This window comes from Salmo salar, chromosome 04, assembly GCF_965601325.2.
Source record: "Salmo salar chromosome 04, fSalSal1, whole genome shotgun sequence".
Taxonomy (NCBI): domain Eukaryota; kingdom Metazoa; phylum Chordata; class Actinopteri; order Salmoniformes; family Salmonidae; genus Salmo; species Salmo salar.
In genome coordinates, this window is record NC_138294.1 from 95,851,299 (window position 1) to 95,875,606 (window position 24,308).

The following is a 24,308-nucleotide window of genomic DNA, read 5'->3' on the forward strand; positions in this document are numbered from 1 at the left end:
GTCAGGAGGAATGGGCCAAAATGTTCCCAACTTATTGTGGGAAGCTTGTGGAAGGCTACCTGAAACGTTTGACCCAAGTTAAACAATTTGAAGGCAATGCTACCAAATACTAATTGAGTGTATGTAAACTTCTGACCCACTGGGAATGTGATGAAAGATATACAAGCTGAAATAAATCATTCTCTCTACTATTATTCTGACATTTCACATTATTAAAATAAAGTGGTGATCCTAACTGACCTAAACCAGGGAATTTGTACAAGGATTAAATGTCAGGAATTGTGACAAACTGAGTTTAAATTTATTTGGCTAAGGTGTATGTAAACTTCCAACTTCAACTGTATATCAATGAATTGGCGAGGGCACTAGAACAGTCTGCAGCACCCGGCTAGAATCTGAAGTCAAATGTCTACTGTTTGCTGATGATCTGGTGCTTCTGTCCCCAACCAAGGAGGGTCTACAGCAGCACCTAGACCTTCTGCACAGATTCACTCAGACCTGGACCCTGACAGACCTGGGCCCTGACAGACCTGGACCCTGACAGACCTGGGCCCTGACAGACCTGGACCCTGACAGTAAATCTCAGTAAGACAAAAATAATGTTGTTCCAGGACCACAAATACAAATTCCATCTAGACACCTTTGGCCTAGAGCACACGAAAAACTATACATACCTCGGCCTAAACATCAGCGCCACAGGTAACTTCTACAAAGCTGTGAACGATCTGAGAGACAAGGCAAGAAGGGCCTAATATACCCTCAAAAGGAACATAACATTAGACATTGTCCTTTATGGTTGTGAGGTCTGGGGTCCGCTCACCAGCCAACCAAGAATTTATAAAATGGGACAAACACCAAATTGAGACTCTGCATGCAGAATTCTGCAAAAATATCCTCAGAGTACAACGTAAAACACCAAATAATGCATGAGGAGCAGAATCAGGCCGATACCCACTAATGATCAAAAAGAGCCGTTAAATTCTACAACCACCTAAAAGGAAGCGATTCCCAAACCTTCCATAACAAAGCCATCACCTACAGAGAGATGAACCCGGAGAAGAGTTCCCTAAACAAGCTGGTCCTGGGGCTCTGTTCACAAACACAAACAGACCCCACAGAGCCCCAGGACAGCAACACAATTAGACCCAACCAAATCATGAGAAAACAAAAAGATAATTACTTGACACATTGAAAAGAATTTACAAAAAAACTGAACAAACTAGAATGCTATTTGGACCTAAACAGAGAGACACGGTGGCAGAATACCTGACCACTGTGACTGACTCAAACTTAAGGAAAGCTATGTGCAACACAGCCCACAAAGTGAGGTGGAAACTGAGCTGCACTTCCTAACCTCCTGCCCAATGTATGAACATATTAGAGACAGATATTTTCCTCAGATTACACAGATCCACAAAGATTTTGAAATCAAACCCAACTTTGATAAACTCCCATATCTACTGGGTGAAATACCAGTGTTTAATCACAGCAGCAAGATGTGTGACCTGTTGCCACAAGAAAAGGTCAACCAGTGAAGAACAAACACCTTTGTAAATAAAACCTATATTTATGTTTATTTATTTTTCCTTTTATACTTTAAGTATTTGCACATTATTACAACACTGTATATATACAATATGAGGGGGGTGGAGAGAGAGGGGGTTAGAGAGAGAAGGGGGTAGAGAGAGAGGGGGTTAGAGAGAGAAGGGGGGGAGAGAGAGGGGGTTAGAGAGAGAAGGGGGTGGAGAGAGAGGGGTGGAGAGAGAGAGAGGGGGGGTTAGAGAGAGAAGGGGGTGGAGAGAGAGGGGGTTAGAGAGAGAAGGGGGTGGAGAGAGGGGGGTAGAGAGAAAGGGGGTAGAGAGAGAAGGGGGTGGAGAGAGAGGGGGTGGAGAGAGAGAGAGAGGGGGCTAGAGAGAGAAAGGGGGTAGAGAGAGAGGGGGTGGAGAGAGAGGGGGTGGAGAGAGAGAAGGGGGTGGAGAGAGAAGGGGGTGGAGAGAGAGGGGGTGGAGAGAGAGGGGGTTAGAGAGAGAAAGGGGGTAGAGAGAGAAAGGGGGTAGAGAGAGAGGGGGTTAGAGAGAGAAAGGGGGTGGAGAGAGAAGGGGGTGGAGAGAGAGGGGGTTAGAGAGAGAAAGGGGGTAGAGAGAGAGGGGGTTAGAGAGAGAAAGGGGGTAGAGAGAGAAAGGGGGTAGAGAGAGAGGGGGTTAGAGAGAGAAAGGGGGTGGAGAGAGAAGGGGGTGGAGAGAGAGGGGGTTAGAGAGAGAAAGGGGGTAGAGAGAGAGGGGGTTAGAGAGAGAAAGGGGGTAGAGAGAGAAAGGGGGTAGAGAGAGAGGGGGTTAGAGAGAGAAAGGGGGTGGAGAGAGAGGGGGTGGAGAGAGAGAAGGGGGTGGAGAGAGAAGGGGGTGGAGAGAGAGGGGGTTAGAGAGAGAAAGGGGGTAGAGAGAGAGGGGGTTAGAGAGAGAAAGGGGGTAGAGAGAGAGGGGGTAGAGAGAGAAGGGGGTGGAGAGAGAGGGGGTTAGAGAGAGAAGGGGGTGGAGAGAGGGGGGTAGGGGGGGTTAGAGAGAGAAGGGGGTGGAGAGAGAGAGAGAGGGGGTTAGAGAGAGAAGGGGGTGGAGAGAGGGGGGGTAGAGAGAAGGGGGTGGAGAGAGAGGGGTAGAGAGAGGGGGGGTTAGAGAGAGAAGGGGGTGGAGAGAGAGGGGGTTAGAGAGAGAAGGGGTGGAGAGAGAGAAGGGGGTGGAGAGAGAGAGAGGGGGTTAGAGAGATAAGGGGGTGGAGAGAGAGGGGGTTAGAGAGAGAAGGGGGTGGAGAGAGAGGGGGTTAGAGAGAGAAGGGGGGGAGAGAGAGGGGGTTAGAGAGAGAGGGGGTTAGAGAGAGGGGGTGGAGAGAGAGGGGGTGGAGAGAGAAGGGGGTGGAGAGAGAGGGGGTGGAGAGAGAGGGGGTAGAGAGAGGGGGTGGAGAGAGAGGGGGTGGAGAGAGGGGGTGGAGAGAGAGGGGGTTAGAGAGAGGGGGTGGAGAGAGAGGGGGTAGAGAGAGAAGGGGTTAGAGAGAGAGGGGGGTAGAGAGAGGGGGTGGAGAGAGAGGGGGTGGAGAGAGAGGGGGTGGAGAGAGAGGGGGTAGAGAGAGGGGGTGGAGAGAGAGGGGGTAGAGAGAGGGGTGGAGAGAGAGAGAGGGGGTTAGAGAGAGGGGGTGGAGAGAGAAGGGGTGGAGAGAGAGGGGGTTAGAGAGAGGGGGTGGAGAGAGAAGGGGGTGGAGAGAGAGGGGGTTAGAGAGAGGGGGTGGAGAGAGAGGGGGTGGAGAGAGAGGGGGTTAGAGAGAGGGGGTGGAGAGAGAGGGGGTGGAGAGAGAAGGGGGTGGAGAGAGAGGGGGTTAGAGAGAGGGGGTTAGAGAGAGGGGGTGGAGAGAGGGGGTGGAGAGAGAGGGGGTTAGAGAGAGGGGGTTAGAGAGAGGGGGTTAGAGAGAGGGGGTGGAGAGAGAGGGGGTGGAGAGAGAGGGGGTTAGAGAGAGGGGGTGGAGAGAGAGGGGGTTAGAGAGAGGGGGTGGAGAGAGAGGGGGTTAGAAGGAGGGGGTGGAGAGAGGGGGTTAGAGAGAGGGGGTGGAGAGAGGGGGTGGAGAGAGAGGGGGTGGAGAGAGAGGGGTTAGAGAGAGGGGGTGGAGAGAGAGGGGGTTAGAGAGAGGGGGTGGAGAGAGAGGGGGTTAGAGAGAGGGGGTGGAGAGAGGGGGTTAGAGAGAGGGGGTGGAGAGAGGGGGTGGAGAGAGAGGGGTTAGAGAGAGGGAGTGGAGAGAGAGGGGGTTAGAGAGAGGGGGTGGAGAGAGAGGGGGTTAGAGAGAGGGGGTGGAGAGAGAGGGGGTTAGAGAGAGGGGGTTAGAGAGAGGGGGTGGAGAGAGAAGGGGGTGGAGAGAGAGGGGGTGGAGAGAGAGGGGGTTAGAGAGAGGGGGTGGAGAGAGAAGGGGGTGGAGAGAGAGGGGGTGGAGAGAGAGGGGGTTAGAGAGAGGGGGTGGAGAGAGAAGGGGTGGAGAGAGAGGGGGTGGAGAGAGAGGGGGTAGAGAGAGAGGGGATGGAGAGAGAGGGGGTGGAGAGAGAGGGGGTTAGAGAGAGGGGGTGGAGAGAGAGGGGGTTAGAGAGAGGGGGTGGAGAGAGAGGGGGTTAGAGAGAGGGGGTTAGAGAGAGGGGGTGGAGAGAGAAGGGGGTGGAGAGAGAGGGGGTGGAGAGAGAGGGGGTTAGAGAGAGGGGGTGGAGAGAGAAGGGGGTGGAGAGAGAGGGGGTGGAGAGAGAGGGGGTAGAGAGAGAGGGGATGGAGAGAGAGGGGGTGGAGAGAGGGGGTGGAGAGAGAGGGGATGGAGAGAGAGGGGGTGGAGAGAGAGGGGGTAGAGAGAGAGGGGATGGAGAGAGAGGGGGTGGAGAGAGAAGGGGGTTAGAGAGAGAGGGGGTTAGAGAGATAAACACTCTACATAGCTGATAAGATAACACTTGAAATGTTTATCTTTTTTAAAAACCTTTTGCAGTGCGATGTTTTACTGTTTTACTGTTTTACTGTTTTACTGTTTTACTGTTTTACTGTTTTACTGTTTTACTGTTTTACTGTTTTACTGTTTTACTGTTTTACTGTTTTACTGTTGTACTGTTGTACTGTTGTACTGTTTTACTGTTTTACTGTTTTACTGTTTTACTGTTTTACTGTTTTACTGTTTTACTGTTTTACTGTTTTACTGTTTTACTGTTGTACTGTTTTACTGTTGTACTGTTTTACTGTTTTACTGTTTTCCTGTTTTACTGTTTTACTGTTTTACTGTTTTACTGTTGTACTGTTTTACTGTTTTACTGTTTTACTGTTTTACTGTTTTACTGTTTTATTGTAACATGTGTTTCTTCTCACTTGTGTTTATCATTTGTTTTGGCAATATAAGCATATGTTTCCCATGCCAATAAAGCCAATTTGAATTTAAATTAATTGAGAGGGGGAGAAAGTGGTGTGTGAGAGAGAGAAGGGAGGAGAGGCAGAGAGAGAGAGGCAGTTAGAGAGAGAGAGAGAAAGTAGAGAGAGAGAGAGCGAGAGAGAAAGTAGAGAGAGAGAGAGAACGGATGACAGAGGCCACGCGTTGCTGTATTGGCGACTCCGTGTGTGTGAGATGTCAGAACCCCAGAGCGGCAACCAGCAGCAAGAGCGGCCGTTGTGGATTGTGGTCTGTAGTTCTCTGTAGTGGTCTGTAGTGGTGTGTAGTGGTCTGTAGTGGTCTGTAGTGGTCTGTAGTGGTCTGTAGTTCTCTGTAGTGGTCTGTATTATTCTGCAGTGGTCTGTAGTATTCTGCAGTGGTCTGTAGTGGTCTGTAGTTATCTATAATATTCTGCAGTGGTCTGTAGTTATCTATAGTATTCTGCAGTGGTCTATAGTATTCTGCAGTGGTCTGTAGTATTCTGCAGTGGTCTGTAGTATTCTGCAGTGGTCTGTAGTTATCTATAGTATTCTGCAGTGGTCTGTAGTATTCTGCAGTGGTCTGTAGTATTCTGCAGTGGTCTGTAGTATTCTAAAGTGGTCTGTAGTATTCTGCAGTGGTCTGTAGTATTCTAAAGTGGTCTGTAGTATTCTGCAGTGGTCTGTAGTATTCTGCAGTGGTCTGTAGTATTCTGTAGTATTCTGCAGTGGTCTGTAGTATTCTGCAGTGGTCTGTAGTATTCTGCAGTGGTCTGTAGTATTCTGCAGTGGTCTGTAGTGGTCTGCAGTGGTCTGTAGTATTCTGCAGTGGTCTGTAGTATTCTGCAGTGGTCTGTAGTATTCTGTAGTGGTCTGTAGTGGTCTGTAGTGGTCTGTAGTGGTTTGCAGTGGTCTGCAGTGGTCTGCAGTGGTCTGTAGTGGTTTGCAGTGGTCTGCAGTGGTCTGCAGTGGTCTGTAGCGGTTGTTTAGCAGTTGTGGAGCGGTCGGAAGATGAACCAGCGCCGGTCAGTGTCGGAACAGAACCATGTGATCGAGCGGAGGGTCAGGAGTCGGGACAACCTGCTCATCAATGCAGACTTCGGAGATGACAACTGTTCCAGTTACCATGGATACTACCCAGGGTGAGTGACATGGCACGGATTCAGGCTGAAATAATAAGGTCTCCTTATGACTTGCATTTTTTAAGTTGTTTGAAATAGTGTCTGATAACGTAGGCCTCAACTAATCTTCTCAACGTGATTTCCTGAGTAATACGTAACAGATTTACTAAGCAGCCTTTATGTTCAGAACAACAGAATACAAGGCAAGAAAAATAGACGAATGGAACAGACTTTCTGTAGGTCTGTATTACACTTCAGTCTTTATGCTATTAACCTGTCTTTATAGAGAAAGGTGTATTACAGTAAGGTTTATTTTGATCTTGTACACATAAACAATTAAAAGAGCTAAATTGCAGGTTGTAGACAAAAAACAGGTTGATTTAGACAAGGTGTTGTAGCCCACTCTGATTAGGGTTTCATATCATGACACTTGAGACGACAACACACTGAGTTGGCAGAGATGAGGGGACTAAACCCTAAGAGGAAGATAATAAAGGACAAGTTGTATTCACGTACAGAACATTAGGAAAACAAATAGATGAATGGGAATAGCACCATTGTTTAGAATTCATGGGTCTGGCACCATTGTTTAGAATTCATGGGACTAGCACCATTGTTTAGAATTCATGGGACTGGCACCATTGTTTAGAATTCATGGGACTGGCACCATTGTTTAGAATTCATGGGACTAGCACCATTGTTTAGAATTCATGGGACTAGCACCATTGTTTAGAATTCATGGGACTGGCACCATTGTTTAGAATTCATGGGACTAGCACCATTGTTTAGAATTCATGGGACTAGCACCATTGTTTAGAATTCATGGGACTGGCACCATTGTTTAGAATACATGGGACTAGCACCATTGTTTAGAATTCATGGGACTAGCACCATTGTTTAGAATTCATGGGACTGGCACCATTGTTTAGAACTCATGGGACTAGCACCATTGTTTAGAATTCATGGGACTAGCACCATTGTTTAGAATTCATGGGACTGGCACCATTGTTTAGAATTCATGGGACTGGCACCATTGTTTAGAATTCATGGGACTGGCACCATTGTTTAGAATTCATGGGACTGGCACCATTGTTTAGAATTCATGGGACTAGCACCATTGTTTAGAATTCATGGGACTAGCACCATTGTTTAGAATTCATGGGACTAGCACCATTGTTTAGAATTCATGGGACTGGCACCATTGTTTAGAATTCATGGGACTAGCACCATTGTTTAGAATTCATGGGACTGGCACCATTGTTTAGAATTCATGGGACTGGCACCATTGTTTAGAATTCATGGGACTGGCACCATTGTTTAGAATTCATGGGACTAGCACCATTGTTTAGAATTCATGGGACTGGCACCATTGTTTAGAATTCATGGGACTAGCACCATTGTTTAGAATTCATGGGACTAGCACCATTGTTTAGAATTCATGGGACTAGCACCATTGTTTAGAATTTATGGGACTGGCACCATTGTTTAGAATTCATGGGACTAGCACCATTATTTATAATTCATGGGACTGGCACCATTGTTTAGAATTCATGGGACTGGCACCATTGTTTAGAATTCATGGGACTAGCACCATTGTTTAGAATTCATGGGACTGGCACCATTGTTTAGAATTCATGGGACTGGCACCATTGTTTAGAATTCATGGGACTAGCACCATTGTTTAGAATTCATGGGACTGGCACCATTGTTTAGAATTCATGGGACTAGCACCATTGTTTAGAATTCATGGGACTAGCACCATTGTTTAGAATTCATGGGACTAGCACCATTGTTTAGAATTCATGGGACTGGCACCATTGTTTAGAATTCTTGGGACTGGCACCATTGTTTAGAATTCATGGGACTGGCACCATTGTTTAGAATTCATGGGACTAGCACCATTGTTTAGAATTCATGGGACTGGCACCATTGTTTAGAATTCATGGGACTAGCACCATTGTTTAGAATTCATGGGACTAGCACCATTGTTTAGAATTCATGGGACTAGCACCATTGTTTAGAATTCATGGGACTAGCACCATTGTTTAGAATTCATGGGACTGGCACCATTGTTTAGAATTCATGGGACTAGCACCATTGTTTAGAATTCTAATGAATTTATGCAGCAAGCAATGCAGATGTAGAAGCACGGTGGCTAGGAAAAACTGTCTAAAAGGCAGGAACTTAGGAAGAAACCTAGAGAGGAACCAGGCTCTGAGGGGTGGCCATTCCTCTTCTGGCTGTGCCGGGTTGAGATTATAACAGAACATGGCCAAGATGTTCAAATGTTTATAGATGACCAGCAGGGTCAGATAATAATAATCACAGTGGTTGTAGAGGGTGCAACAGGTCAGCACCTCAGGAGTAAATGTTGTGTTCATAGGCTGTCATTGTAAATAAGAATTCTTTCTTAACTGACTTGTCTAGTTAAATAAAGGTTAGATTAAAGAAAGATAAATAAAATGTCAGTTGGCTTTTCATAGCCGAGCATTCAGAGTTCGAGACAGTAGGTGCGGTAGAGGGAGTGAATCAAAAACAGCAGGTCCGGGACAAGGTAGCACGTCCAGTGAACAGGTCAGGGTTCCATAGCCACAGGCAGAACAGTTGAAACTGTAGCAGCAGCACGACCAGGTGTACTGGGGACAGAAAGGAGTCATCAGGCCAGGTAGTCCTGAGGCATGGTCCCAGGGCTCAGGTCCACTTGGAGGGGAGAGAGAGAGAATTAGAGGGAGCATTCTTAAATTCACACAGGACACCGGATAAGACAGGATCCCCCCGACACAAACTATTGCAGCATAAATACTGTAGGCTGAGACAGGAGGGGTCAGGAGACACTTTGGCCCCATCCGATGAAACCCCCGGACAGGGCCAAACAGGCAGGATATAACCCCACCCACTTTGCCAAAGCACAGCCCCCACACCACTAGAGGGATATCTTCAACCACCAACTTACTACCCGGAGAGAAGGCAGAGTATAGCCCACGAAGATCTCTCTCACGGCACGAACCCGAGGGGGGCACGAACCCGGACAGGAAGATCACGTCAGTGACTCAGCCCCTGTAAAAGGGTTAGAGGCAGAGAATCCCAGTGGAGAGAGGGGAACCGGCCAGGCAGAGACAGCAAGGGCGGTTCGTTGCTCCAGCCTTTCCATTCACCTTCACACTCCTGGGCCAGACTACACTCAATCATAGGACCTACTGAAGAGATGAGTCTTCAATAAAGACTTAAAGGTTGATACTGAGTCTGCGTCTCTCACATGGGTAGGCAGACATTCCATAAAAATGGAGCTCTATAGGAGAAAGCCCTGCCTCCAGCTGTTTGCTTAGAAATTCTAGGGACAATAAAGAGGCCTGCGTCTTGTGACGGTAGCGTACGTGTAGGTATGCACGGTAGGACCAAATCGGAAAGATAGGTAGAAGCAAGCCCATGTAATGCTTTGTTGGTTAGCAGTAGAACCTTGATATCAGCCCTTGCCTTAACAGGAAGCCAGTGTAGGGAGGCTAGCACTGGAGTAATATGATCACATTTTTGGTTCTAGTCAAGATTCTAGCAGCCGTATTTAGCACTAACTGAAGTTTATTTAGTGCTTTATCAAGGTACCCGGAGAGTAGAGCTTTGCAGTAGTCTAATCTAGAAGTGACAAAAGCATGGATTAACTTTTCTGCATAATTTTTGGATAGAAAGTTCCTGATTTTTTGCAATATTACATAGATGGAAAAAAGCTGTCCTTGAAACAGTCTTGATATGTTCGTCAAAAGAGAGATCAGGGTACAGAGTAACGCCGAGGTCCTTCACAGTTTTATTGGAGACGACTGTACAACCATCAAGATTAATTGTCAGATCCAACAGAAGATCTCTTTGTTTCTTAGGACCTAGAACTAGCATCTCTGTTTTGTCCGAGTCTAAAAGTAAAACATTTGCTGTATTTTTTCATATATGTTGTTTGTCTTCAAGAAGGCAGTGAGTTGCTGCGCAACAGCTTTTTCTAAATGTTTTGAGAGGAATGGGAGATTCGATATAGGCCGGTAGTTTTTTACATCTTCTGGGTCAAGGTTTGGCTTTTTCAAGAGAGGCTTTATTACTGCCACTTTTAGTGAGTTTGGTACACATCCGGTGGATAGAGAGCCGTTTATTATGTTCAACATAGGAGGGCCAAGCACAGGAAGCAGCTCTTTCAGTAGTTTAGTTGGAATAGGGTCCAGTATGCAGCTTGAGGGTTTGGAGGCCATGATTATTTTCATCATTGTGTCAAGAGATATTGGATTAAAAACCTGATTCTCTTCCTTGATCCTAGGTCCTGGCAATGTTGTGCAGACTCAGGACAACAGAGCTTTAGAGAAATACGCACATTTAAAGAGGAGTAATTTGCTTTCTAATGACTATGATCTTTTCATCAAAGAAGTTCATGAATTTCACTGTTGAAGTGAAAGCCATCTTCCTCTCTTACGTAATGCTGCTTTTTAGTTAGCTTTGTGACAGTATCAAAAATACATTTTGGATGGTTCTTTTTTCTCCTCAATTAAGTTGGAAAAATAGGATGATCGAGCAGCAGTGAGGGCTCTTCGATACTGCACGGTACTGTCTTTCCAAGATAGAAGACTTCCAGTTTGGTGTAGTGCCATTTCTGTTCCAATTTTCTGGAAGCTTGCTTCAGAGCTCGTGTATTTTCTGAATACCAGGGAGCTAGTTTCTTATGACAGATGTTTTTTGTTTTTAGGGGTGCAACTGCATCTAGGGTATTGCGCAAGGTTAAATTGAATTGCTCAGTTAGGTGGTTAACCGATTTTTGTACTCTGACCTCCTTTGAAAGGTGGAGGGAGTCTGGAAAGGCATCTAGGAATCTTTGGGTTGTCTGAGAATTTATAGCACGACTTTTGATGCTCCTTGGTTGGGGTCTGAGCAGATTATTTGTTGCGATTGCAAACGTAATAAAATGGTGGTCCGATAGTCCAGGATTATGAGGAAAAACATTAAGATCCACAACATTTATTCCAAGGGACAAAACTAGATCCAGGGTATGACTGTGGCAGTGAGTAGGTCCGGAGACATGTTGGACAAAACCCACTGAGTCGATGATGGCGCCGAAAGCCTTTTGGAGTGGGTCTGTGGACTTTCCCATGTGAATATTAAAGTCACCAAAAATGTGAATATTATCTGCTATGACTACAAGGTCCGATAGGAATTCAGGGAACTCAGTGAGGAACACTGTATACAGCCCAGGAGGCCTGTAAACAGTAGCTATAAAAAGTGATTGAGTTGGCTGCATAGATTTCATGACTAGAAGCTCAAAAGACGAAAACGCAGTCATTTTTGCTATTGTAAATGTTATCAACACCTCCGCCTTTGTGGGATGCGCGGGGGATATGGTCACTAGTGTAACCAGGGGGTGAGGCCTCATTTAACACAGTAAATTCATCAGGCTTAAGCCATGTTTCAGTCAGGCCAATCACATCAAGATTATGATCAGTGATTAGTTCATTGACTATAACTGCCTTTGAAGTGAGGGATCCAACATTAAGTAACCCAATTTTGAGATGTGAGGAATCACAATCTCTTTCAATAATGACAGGAATGGAGGAGGTCTTTATTCCAGTGAGATTGCTAAGGCAAACACCGCCATGTTTAGTTTTGCCCAACCTAGATCAAGGCACAGACACGGTCTCAATGGGGATAGCTGAGCTGACTACACTGACTGTGCTAGTGGCAGTCTCCACTAAGCTGGCAGGCTGGCTAACAGCCTGCTGCCTGGCCTTCACCCTATCTCATTGTGGAGCTAGAGGAGTTAGAGCCCTGTCTATGTTCATAGATTAGATGAGAGCACCTCTCGTAACAGTTATAGTAACAGCTGTTGAAGGTTACAGTAACAGCTGTTGAAGGTTACAGTAACAGCTGTTCAAGGTTACAGTAACAGCTGTTGAAGGTTACAGTAACAGCTGTTGAAGGTTACAGTAACAACTGTTGAAGGTTATAGTAACAGCTGTTGAAGGTTACAGTAACAGCTGTTGAAGGTTACAGTAACAACTGCTGAAGGTTACAGTAACAGCTGTTGAAGGTTATAGTAACAGCTGTTGAAGGTTACAGTAACAGCTGTTGAAGGTTACAGTAACAGCTGTTGAAGGTTATAGTAACAGCTGTTGAAGGTTACAGTAACAGCTGTTGAAGGTTACAGTAACAGATGTTGAAGGTTACAGTAACAGCTGTTGAAGGTTACAGTAACAGATGTTGAAGGTTACAGTAACAGATGTTGAAGGTTATAGTAACAGCTGTTGAAGGTTACAGTAACAGCTGTTGAAGGTTACAGTAACAACTGTTGAAAGTTATAGTAACAGCTGTTGAAGGTTACAGTAACAGCTGTTGAAGGTTATAGTAACAGCTGTTGAAGGTTACACTAACAGCTGTTGAAGGTTACAGTAACAACTGTTGAAAGTTACAGTAACAGCTGTTGAAGGTTACAGTAACAGATGTTCAATGTTATCGTAACAGCTGTTGAATGTTACAGTAACAGCTGTTGAAGGTTACAGTAACAGCTGTTCAAGGTTACAGTAACAGCTGTTGAAGGTTATAGTAACAGCTCAGTACTTTTCCTTATACCGGCAAAGACTCATTATAGATGTTTATGTTTACCTTTTAGGGGGTAGATCTGCTTTAATCTTGCTGGTAGTTTGTGGCTTCTATCAATTTAATTGTCTGCATCATTTCCAATCCCCCATATTGTTTTTTTTCTGTAAATATACACCACATGAACAAAAGTATGTGGACACCTGCTGGTCGAACATCTCATTCCAAAATCACGGGCATTAATATGGAGTTGGTCAAACCTCTACTGCTGTAACAGCCTCCACTCTTCCGGGAAAGCTTTCCACTATATGCTGACTCTTTGCTATGACACTCGAAATTGAGCTCAGGTGCATCCTGTTTCCATTGATAGACAGGATTGTGTCGAGGCACAGATCTGGGGAAGGGTACCAAAACATTTCAGTAACATTGAAGGTCCCCAAGATCACAGTGGCCTCCATCATTCTTAAATGGAAGAAGTTTGGAACCACCAAGACTTTTCATGTGGTGTATACAGCTGGCTGCCTGGCCAAACTGAGCAATCGGGGAGAAGGGCCTTGGTCAGGGAGGTGACCAAGAACCCAATGGTCACTCTGACAGAGCTCCAGACTTCCTCTGTGGAGATGGGAGAATCTTCCAGAACAAAAACCATCTCTGCAGCACTCCACCAATCAGGCCTTTATGGTAGAGTGGCCAGACGGAAGCCATTCCTCAGTAAAAGGCACATGACAGCCCGTTTGGAGTTTGCCAAATGGCACCTATTGGATTCTCAGACCATGAGAAACAAGATTCTCTGGTCTGATGAAACCAAGATTGAACTCTTTGGCCTGAATACAAAGTGTCACATCTGGAGGAAACCTGGCACCAACCCTACAGTGATGCATGGTGGTGGCAGCATCATGCTGTGGGGATGTTTATCAGCGGGAGGGACTGGGAGACTTGTCAGGATCGAGGGAAAGATGAATGGAGCAAAGTACAGAGAGATCCTTCATGAAAATCTGCTCAGGACCTCAGACTGGGGCGAAGGTTCACCATCCAACAGGACAACAACCCTAAGAACACAGCCAAGACAACGCATGAGTGGCTTCTCTGAATGTCCTTGAGTGGCCCAGCCAGAAGGCAGACTTGAACCTGATTGAACATCTCTGGAGAGACCTGAAAATAGCTATGTAGCGACGCTCCACATCCAATCTGACAGAGCTTGACAGGATCTGCAGAGAAGAATGGGAGAAACTCCCCAAATACAGGTGTGCCAAGCTTGTAACGTCATACCCAAGAAGACTCAAGGCTGTAATCGCTGCCGAAAGTGCTTCAACAAGTACCGAGTAAAGGGTCTGAATTCTTATGTAAATGTGATATTTAAAAGAATATATACATTTACAAAACTTTCTACAAACATGTTTATGCTTTGTCATTATGAGATATCGTGATGTCATTATGGGTTAGTGTGATGTCATTATGAGATATTGTGTGTAGATTGAGTTGAAAAACAAAACAATTTAATCCATTTTAGAATAAGGCTGTAAGATAACAAAATATGGAAAGTCAAGGGGTCTGAATACTGATCGTCTTTTCTTATTATTTGCTAAGCCTTTACAATTATAACTAACTATATTTATTTCACCACTTACCATAATGAGATACAAGTTTTGATTCTACATACCATAATGAGATACACGTTTTTTTATTATACTTAACATAATATATGTTTGTAAACTTACCATTAAGAAGTACCATGATAATTGAGTGTCCATTTGTGCCTCGTTTCAGGAAACTAGGCATATATGGTACTTCTTAATGTACCATGATAATTGAGTGTCCATTTGTGCCTCGTTTCAGGAAATGTCGCGTGTTGTTTTTTGGTCTGAAATGCATTCTGGAACATGTGAACTTTCATGTGCCTTAATAACAAACGTGTATGCCATCTGTAAATACTAATACAATTGTAAAATGATGAGCCTAGTTAGCCTAGTTTAGTCACAGAAAAGTAAGCAACCTTCACGCTAACCATGATTGGCTGAGATAATGAGTGGGCTAGACATGCCGAGAGATGAGTTCGGATTGGTCTGCTATGTAGCACGCTTCTGTCTAATACATGAGCTGCTCAGTATGTGTAGGTAATCCTTTCTAACACAGCTTTTTTGAAAGATATCATGTAGTAGAACTGCATAAGTGTTGCTCTCCACTTTCTGGAGGACCGAGTTTTGAAATCAGTGGAATTAGAGTATGATAGCTAAGGAGATGGAGAAACTTCTGGCGTTTGATTGAAAACATGCCAACGGAGTCGAAAAGAGAACACACAGAAGGCTGTTGTATAAAACACCGGATTACATCTTCAAACTAAAGGGCAACCATGGCATCCGTGACAGAGAGGGAGAAGCATTCATCCATGTACATTAGTAAGAGAGTCTAGCTAGCTACCATTTTCAGATATTACACATTTCTAATTTTGTCAAAGTCATTTTCATTTCAAGTTAATGTACTGGTAGCTAGCTAGCTGATGTTAGGTGTATGAGATCTGTGTAGCTATATTATTTGTATCTCAGAGCCATTTAAATTGACAGGTATAGCCTAATGTTAGCTAGCTAACATTGAACCTGGTTTGTTAGCTACCTGCAGCTTAATGCAGGCTAGTAACCATGAGTTGGGATTATGGTTCATTGTTTAGCTAGCTAGCTACATGTCAAAACAAAAGGTACCACTATGCAAGTAACCGTTTCAGTGCAACGTTCATGATGTCACTGCGACAAGTGTCGATAGGCGTAGCTGGTAAATTCGCTCTGGCTATCTACTCCGATTTCAGAGCATTCTCGTCTAAGTGTGTCAGAAGGCATAATAACCGACGCATTTACGAACGCTCAACACCCGTTGAATATGGCCGGTGTCAGTAAACGTTGGCAAAAAAAGTGTAATTAAATTGTTGCCAGCAGCACAGTTGCAGTCACCAACGCTCTGGATAACATGAAAACAGCCTAACCAGCTCTGCTAGGGAGAGTAACATGGTCAGAGTGAGCTGTTCTCGCATTTGTGTCTGGAAGTAGCTAGCAATCTAGCCAACGTTAGCCAGTTAGCTTGGGTGCTTGACTGCTGTTGTTAGGTCAGAACGCTCATCAACCTTACTCCTCGGCTAGAGCGTCCAGTGTGCGCTCTGAATGCTCCAGTGTGCGCTCTGAATGCTCCAGTCTGCGCTCTGAATGCTCCAGTGTGCGCTCTGAATGCTCCAGTCTGCGCTCTGAATGCTCCAGTGTGCGCTCTGAATGCTCCAGTGTGTGCTCTGAATGCTCCAGTCTGCGCTCTGAAAGCTCCAGTCTGCGCTCTGAATGCTCCAGTCTGTGCTCTGAATGCTCCAGTCTGTGCTCTGAATGCTCCAGTCTGTGCTCTGAATGCTCCAGTCTGCGCTCTGAATGCTCCAGTGTGCGCTCTGAATGCTCCAGTCTGCGCTCTGAATGCTCCAGTCTGCGCTCTGAATGCTCCAGTGTGCGCTCTGAATGCTCAGAGAGTGAAACACTCTGAGTTTACAAACGTACAGAGCGCATTCTGAGCACACTCTGCCACTCCAGATTTACACCTGTCGTGACGTATTGGTTAATGTGACGACTGTTGCTCATCGAATGATTAAGGCTTTATAATTGCGTGATTAAATGAATCAAGCAATTATTAAGTCATTAACCTGGGGCACCATGGGAAAATTTGTTTTATTGAGTTTCTATTTCCCAAATTAACTAAAAGAATATCAGAATATCGATTTTACAACAGTCGCTAAATCTCCTCTAGTCTCATTTCTGAACGTCGCATAATCCGGGAATCTGCACGAACCTGGGCTTCACCAATGAGTTTACCACACCAATCTTAGTTGATTATTTATTTACTAGCAAGCTAAAATGATGATAAAAGATACACATACACAAAAACACAGTCTAGGCTATTGATTAGGACAGTATAACGGGCCAACACACTATGGCACGTGTTACCCAAAATGGGGATTTAAAAGAGAGAGAAACCAAGAAAGTACACGAGAGAAATATACATTTGGGTTAATTGTCAGCCATGTTTATTTAAACCTAGCCTTGCCCCGAACTGCCGCTCTTATGGGTCAGAATATAATGATGTAATTACATGTTGGAGGTCTCAGGTGGGAAGCTCCGCGTGGCTCGTTTAGGCTTCTCACGGACGCACTTCTCCGACGCAACTCTCTGGTTGTCCTCACGATGTCAGTGTCCTTCTTGGCTTGGTGGTCTGATTTCTTCTCTTTTCTCTGTGGTGTCGTCTGAGGACAGACAGCTCTGTAGCTCAGAGCTCACAGCGTAGGAATGAAATAGCGTAGATACCACGATTCGATGAAGAGTGGAGGCTAGGTGGTTCGGCTTGAATTCACCCACTTAGACACAGCTATTTATCCGTAGCTTGTGTAGAAAAATATTTATTTGTCTTCAAACTTTGTGTTGCGTTTTAGGGTTTGTTGACCATTTGGACCTTCGCTGCAGCTTGGGGTCTCTTTTAGTCTACAGTTCATTCTTCAGTCACATGTCTTATACCCTCGGGTCAGAAGTGGGCGTAACCGCCTTTAGGGCAGTTCTCTGGGCGTACCAAGTTAAGGGACAAGGCCTAGATTTTACTCAAATCCAATTTTAGACACTAACTTCACATCTCATCTTTACCAAAACATTCTCTTTGATTTGGATATTTTCCACACAATGTACAATGTATAAACATCAGGCATATACTGTGAAAACTCTTAAAGGTGCAATGTTTCCATAATAACGTCAGCTGTTAACCTTTAATAACAAAACAAAAATGACATACATTTTGATATTCCATCTATCGTCATGACCACCATTGTGGCTGACGGAAACCATTGTTCCAAAGTCCCTTTATTGCATGTTTAATGTTCTGAGGCCAGTTCTCCATAGTGAGAGGACAAAGGAATTTCTCAGTGTCCTAAGATTTATCATGGGCCGTGAGGGGTCATAAAACCCCCACATCTTCAGACCCCTAGATCTCTCCTCCTCTGTTGGGGGTTGAGAGATAATCTGTAGGGTGGTGGTCTCCTGTACCCTGATCAGGACAGTCATGACACACCCGTAGTATAAACCAGCCTTTAGTCTTGAAATATTTGCTTGTTTAGTACATGGCCTCACATGTGAATCCTTAAAGAGATGGGTGGGGCTAAGGCTTTAGAGATGGGTGGGGCTAAGGCTTTAGAGATGGGTGGGGCTAAGGCTTTAGAGATGGGTGGGGCTAAGGCTTTAGAGATGGGTGGGGCTAAGGCTTTAGAGATGGGTGGGGCTAAGGCTTTAGAGATGGGTGGGGCTAAGGCTTTAGAGATGGGTGGGGCTAAGGCTTTAGAGATGGGTGGGGCTAAGGCTTTAGAGATGGGTGGGGCTAAGGCTTTAGAGATGGGTGGGGCTAAGGCTTTAGAGATGGGTGGGGCTAAAGCTTAAGAGATGGGTGGGGCTAAGGCTTTAGAGATGGGTGGGGCTAAAGCTTAATAGATGGGTGGGGCTAAGGCTTTAGAGGTTGTGAACGATGCTGAATAGGGTGTAAACAAAGAAAAGCTCTCCAGTAGGTGTACCTAAACATTCAAGGCCATTTTCTCAAAAATGAAGTTACAAGTTTATCAACTTTCAAAGCAGAATTACTTTCACAATGTTCCTCAACTGTAGTTGTGTGATATACATTTTTTTTTGCTCTGAGTCTCTACTTTTTTCCAATGTAAAAAACTAAATTTCAAATTTTGCTACATAAGCCCGAATCGAGCTGGTTGCACTGTTATGCTGTAGCTGCGACTAAGTAAAACTCTATTTGTCCTCCAATATTCCACCCTCTAAAACCTCCCCCATCCCAAGTTGGGTTGTCCTCCCAGTGACTGGCTGACCATCCCTGTACACATGGGTCCTAGGGCCTTTAAGAGATAGGAGCCCATCCTTTAAAAATACCACATGGATCCTAGGGCCTTTAAGAGATGGGGCCCATCCTTTAAAATGAGCACATGGATCCCAGGGCCTGAGATGGGGCCCATCCTTTAAAAATACCACATGGATCCTAGGGCCTTTAAGAGATAGGGCCCATCCTCTAAAAGAGCAGATCGATCCACCTACAGTCCAGGACCAGATCCATAGCCAACATCCTTTCTAACGCCTTCGCCTCGGGTTTCTACTGCATCTGTTATGTAAAAAAATATATATCGATAAAAAAATCTTGCGTATCTTAATTTATACCCATAAGTGACGAATAATATGCGTAATAATATAAGCACTTCTATGAAGGATTGTTGCCTATAACAAGATGTGGGATGCATACACTCACTCACCCTACCCTCCCAAACAAACACCTATGCCCTCTATCCCAGCCACAGATCAACCCATGTTTGTTTGTTTATATTGTGTGTGTGTTTGTCATATCAAAGTTTATTTGTCACATGCGCCGAATACAACAGGTGTAGTAGACCTTACAGTGAAATGCTGAATACAACAGGTGTAGTAGACCTTACAGTGAAATGCTGAATACAACAGGTGTAGTAGACCTTACAGTGAAATGCTGAATACAACAGGTGTAGACCTCACAGTGAAATGCTGAATACAACAGGTGTAGTAGACCTCACAGTGAAATGCTGAATACAACAGGTGTAGACCTCACAGTGAAATGCTGAATACAACAGGTGTAGTAGACCTCACAGTGAAATGCTGAATACAACAGGTGTAGTAGACCTCACAGTGAAATGCTGAATACAACAGGTGTAGTAGACCTCACAGTGAAATGCTGAATACAACAGGTGTAGTAGACCTTACAGTGAAATGCTGAATACAACAGGTGTAGTAGACCTCACAGTGAAATGCTGAATACAACAGGTGTAGTAGACCTTACAGTGAAATGCTGAATACAACAGGTGTAGTAGACCTCACAGTGAAATGCTGAATACAACAGGTGTAGTAGACCTCACAGTGAAATACTGAATACAACAGGTGTAGTAGACCTCACAGTGAAATGCTGAATACAACAGGTGTAGTAGACCTTACAGTGAAATGCTGAATACAACAGGTGTAGTAGACCTTACAGTGAAATGCTGAATACAACAGGTGTAGTAGACCTTACAGTGAAATGCTGAATACAACAGGTGTAGACCTCACAGTGAAATGCTGAATACAACAGGTGTAGTAGACCTCACAGTGAAATGCTGAATACAACAGGTGTAGACCTCACAGTGAAATGCTGAATACAACAGGTGTAGTAGACCTCACAGTGAAATGCTGAATACAACAGGTGTAGTAGACCTCACAGTGAAATGCTGAATACAACAGGTGTAGTAGACCTCACAGTGAAATGCTGAATACAACAGGTGTAGTAGACCTTACAGTGAAATGCTGAATACAACAGGTGTAGTAGACCTCACAGTGAAATGCTGAATACAACAGGTGTAGTAGACCTTACAGTGAAATGCTGAATACAACAGGTGTAGTAGACCTCACAGTGAAATGCTGAATACAACAGGTGTAGTAGACCTCACAGTGAAATACTGAATACAACAGGTGTAGTAGACCTCACAGTGAAATGCTGAATACAACAGGTGTAGTAGACCTTACAGTGAAATGCTGAATACAACAGGTGTAGTAGACCTTACAGTGAAATGCTGAATACAACAGGTGTAGTAGACCTTACAGTGAAATGCTGAATACAACAGGTGTAGACCTCACAGTGAAATGCTGAATACAACAGGTGTAGTAGACCTCACAGTGAAATGCTGAACACAACAGGTGTAGACCTCACAGTGAAATGCTGAATACAACAGGTGTAGTAGACCTCACAGTGAAATGCTGAATACAACAGGTGTAGTAGACCTCACAGTGAAATGCTGAATACAACAGGTGTAGTAGACCTCACAGTGAAATGCTGAATACAACAGGTGTAGTAGACCTTACAGTGAAATGCTGAATACAACAGGTGTAGTAGACCTCACAGTGAAATGCTGAATACAACAGGTGTAGTAGACCTTACAGTGAAATGCTGAATACAACAGGTGTAGTAGACCTCACAGTGAAATGCTGAATACAACAGGTGTAGTAGACCTCACAGTGAAATACTGAATACAACAGGTGTAGTAGACCTCACAGTGAAATGCTGAATACAACAGGTGTAGTAGACCTCACAGTGAAATGCTGAATACAACAGGTGTAGACCTCACAGTGAAATGCTGAATACAACAGGTGTAGTAGACCTCACAGTGAAATGCTGAATACAACAGGTGTAGTAGACCTCACAGTGAAATGCTGAATACAACAGGTGTAGTAGACCTCACAGTGAAATGCTGAATACAACAGGTGTAGTAGACCTCACAGTGAAATGCTGAATACAACAGGTGTAGTAGACCTCACAGTGAAATGCTGAATACAACAGGTGTAGTAGACCTGACAGTGAAATGCTGAATACAACAGGTGTAGTAGACCTTACAGTGAAATGCTGAATACAACAGGTGTAGTAGACCTCACAGTGAAATGCTGAATACAACAGGTGTAGACCTCACAGTGAAATGCTGAATACAACAGGTGTAGTAGACCTTACAGTGAAATGCTGAATACAACAGGTGTAGACCTCACAGTGAAATGCTGAATACAACAGGTGTAGTAGACCTCACAGTGAAATGCTGAATACAACAGGTGTAGTAGACCTTACAGTGAAATGCTGAATACAACAGGTGTAGTAGACCTTACAGTGAAATGCTGAATACAACAGGTGTAGTAGACCTTACAGTGAAATGCTGAATACAACAGGTGTAGTAGACCTCACAGTGAAATGCTGAATACAACAGGTGTAGTAGACCTCACAGTGAAATGCTGAATACAACAGGTGTAGTAGACCTCACAGTGAAATGCTGGATACAACAGGTGTAGTAGACCTTACAGTGAAATGCTGAATACAACAGGTGTAGTAGACCTTACAGTGAAATGCTGAATACAACAGGTGTAGTAGACCTCACAGTGAAATGCTGAATACAACAGGTGTAGTAGACCTTACAGTGAAATGCTGAATACAACAGGTGTAGTATACCTTACAGTGAAATGCTGAATACAACAGGTGTAGTAGACCTCACAGTGAAATGCTGAATACAACAGGTGTAGTAGACCTTACAGTGAAATGCTGAATACAACAGGTGTAGACCTCACAGTGAAATGCTGAATACAACAGGTGTAGTAGACCTCACAGTGAAATGCTGAATACAACAGGTGTAGTATACCTTACAGTGAAATGCTGAATACAACAGGTGTAGGTAGACCTCACAGTGAAATGCTGAATACAACAGGTGTAGTAGACCTTACAGTGAAATGCTGAATACAACAGGTGTAGTAGACCTTACAGTGAAATGCTGAATACAACAGGTGTAGTAGACCTTACAGTGAAATGCTGAATACAACAGGTGTAGTAGACCTTACAGTGAAATGCTGAATACAACAGGTGTAGTAGACCTCACAGTGAAATGCTGAATACAACAGGTGTAGACCTTACCGTGAAATGCTGAATACAACAGGTGTAGTAGACCTCACAGTGAAATGCTGAATACAACAGGTGTAGTAGACCTCACAGTGAAATGCTGAATACAACAGGTGTAGACCTTACCGTGAAATGCTGAATACAACAGGTGTAGTAGACCTCACAGTGAAATGCTGAATACAACAGGTGTAGACCTTACCGTGAAATGCTGAATACAACAGGTGTAGACCTTACCGTGAAATGCTGAATACAACAGGTGTAGTAGACCTCACAGTGAAATGCTGAATACAACAGGTGTAGACCTTACCGTGAAATGCTGAATACAACAGGTGTAGACCTTACCGTGAAATGCTGAATACAACAGGTGTAGTAGACCTCACAGTGAAATGCTGAATACAACAGGTGTAGACCTTACCGTGAAATGCTGAATACAACAGGTATAGACCTTACCGTGAATGCTTAATTACAAGCCTTTAATCAACAATGCAGTTCAAGAAATAGAGTTTAGAAAATATTTACTAAATTAACTAAAGTAAAAAAAATAAAATAATTAACACTAAAATAATAATAACGAGGCTATATACAGGGGGTACCGGCACTGAGTCGATGTGCGAGGGTATAGGTTAGTCGAGGTCATTTGTACATGTAGGTAGGGGTTTCAGTTTGTATTTTGTATATAGTGTGTGTGTGTGTGTGTGTGTGTGTGTGTGTGTGTGTGTGTGTGTGTGTGTGTGTTGACGTGTGTGTGTGTGTGTTGACGTGTGTGTGTGTGTGTTGACGTGTGTGTGTGTGTGTGTGTTGACGTGTGTGTGTGTGTGTGTGTGTGTGTGTGTGTGTTGACGTGTGTGTGTGTTGACGTGTGTGTGTGTGTTGACGTGTGTGTGTTGACGTGTGTGTGTGTGTGTGTGTGTTGACGTGTGTGTGTGTGTGTGTGTGTGTGTGTGTGTGTGTGTTGACGTGTGTGTGTGTGTGTGTGTGTGTGTGTGTGTGTGTGTGTGTGTGTGTGTGTGTGTGTGTGTGTGTGTTGACGTGTGTGTGTGTGTGTGTATGTGTGTATTTACACATGTATATTTGTGTTTCCATTGTCAGTCGCAGCAGTGCAGAGCGACAGCTCCTGGCACGTCAGGCGGTTGCTAAGCGACGACAGGCCCTGCGAGGCCCCGCCTACATGTTCTCGGATCCGCCCATCAGCCTCTCGGATGCAGAACAGCGCTTCCTGGAGGCGGCAGAGTATGGCAATATCCCAGAGGTCAGTTACCATGACAACATTACAGCCCCGTCAAATAAAATACACATTTATTGGTCACGTGCACAGAATACAGGTGTAAACGGTACAGTGAAATGCTTACTTGCTAAATCTACTCAACAATGCAGTTCAAGAATAAGGATCAACAATAAGGAACTGTTACCATGACAATGTTACACCCCTGTCAGTTAACTTATAAGAGTCCAAGCCCTGTCTAAGCTGGGAGGGGGGGGGGGAGTTCTACTAAGCAATATGGAATTGTTTTAAGAAGGTCATACCAAGGATACTTTTGATTAGTTTAACACTTTTTTTGATTACTACATGATTACAAATGTGTTAGTTCATAGTATGTCTTTACTATTATTCTACAATGTATAAAATAGTAAATACATTTTTTTTAAACTTGAATGAGTAGGTGCGTCCAAACTTTTTATTCGAAATAAAATAAAAAAGAGATATTCAAACCCTTTACTCAGTACTTTGTTGAAGCATCTTTGACAGTGATTAAAGCCTTAAGTCTTCTTGGGTGTGGCGCTACAAGCTTGGCACACCTGTATTTGGGGAGTTTCTCCCATTCTTCTCTGCAGATCCTCTCAAGCTCTGTCAGGTTGGATGGGGAGCGTCCCTGAACAGCTATTTTTACGTCTCTCCGGAGATGTTCGATCGGGTTCAAGTCCAATCTCTGGCTGGGCCACTCAAGGACATTTGGAGACTTGTCCCAAAGCCACTCCTGTGTAGGATTGGCTGTGTGGTTTGGGTTGTTGTTCTGTTGGAAGGTGAACCTTCACTGAAAAATGCATGAGAGCACCAGCTGTTCCAGAAGACTGTGTGATCACAATCTCCGCAGTTGATGTGAGTAAGACCTTTAAACAGGTCAACATTCCAAGGCCGCAGGGCCAGACGGATTACCAGGACGTGTTACTGCGAGCTCGCGTTGATAAACTGGCAAGTGTCTTCACTAACATTTTCAACCTCTCTCTGTCTGTCTGTAATGCC

The 24,308-nt window shown here is 44.5% G+C and overlaps 1 protein-coding gene across 1 annotated transcript in view; it reads left to right on the forward strand.

The window, feature by feature from the left end:
- Positions 1 to 5,096: 5,096 nt before the first annotated feature.
- The window catches only part of LOC106604065 (short transient receptor potential channel 6), a 55,384-nt gene continuing 36,172 nt past the window's right edge, over positions 5,097 to 24,308 (forward strand). The window contains exons 1-2 of the mRNA XM_082974843.1: positions 5,097 to 6,049; positions 23,156 to 23,315. Coding sequence (XP_082830969.1) covers positions 5,919 to 6,049; positions 23,156 to 23,315 — 291 coding nt within the window. The 5' untranslated portion in view covers positions 5,097 to 5,918. The remainder of the gene's footprint in view (positions 6,050 to 23,155; positions 23,316 to 24,308) is intronic.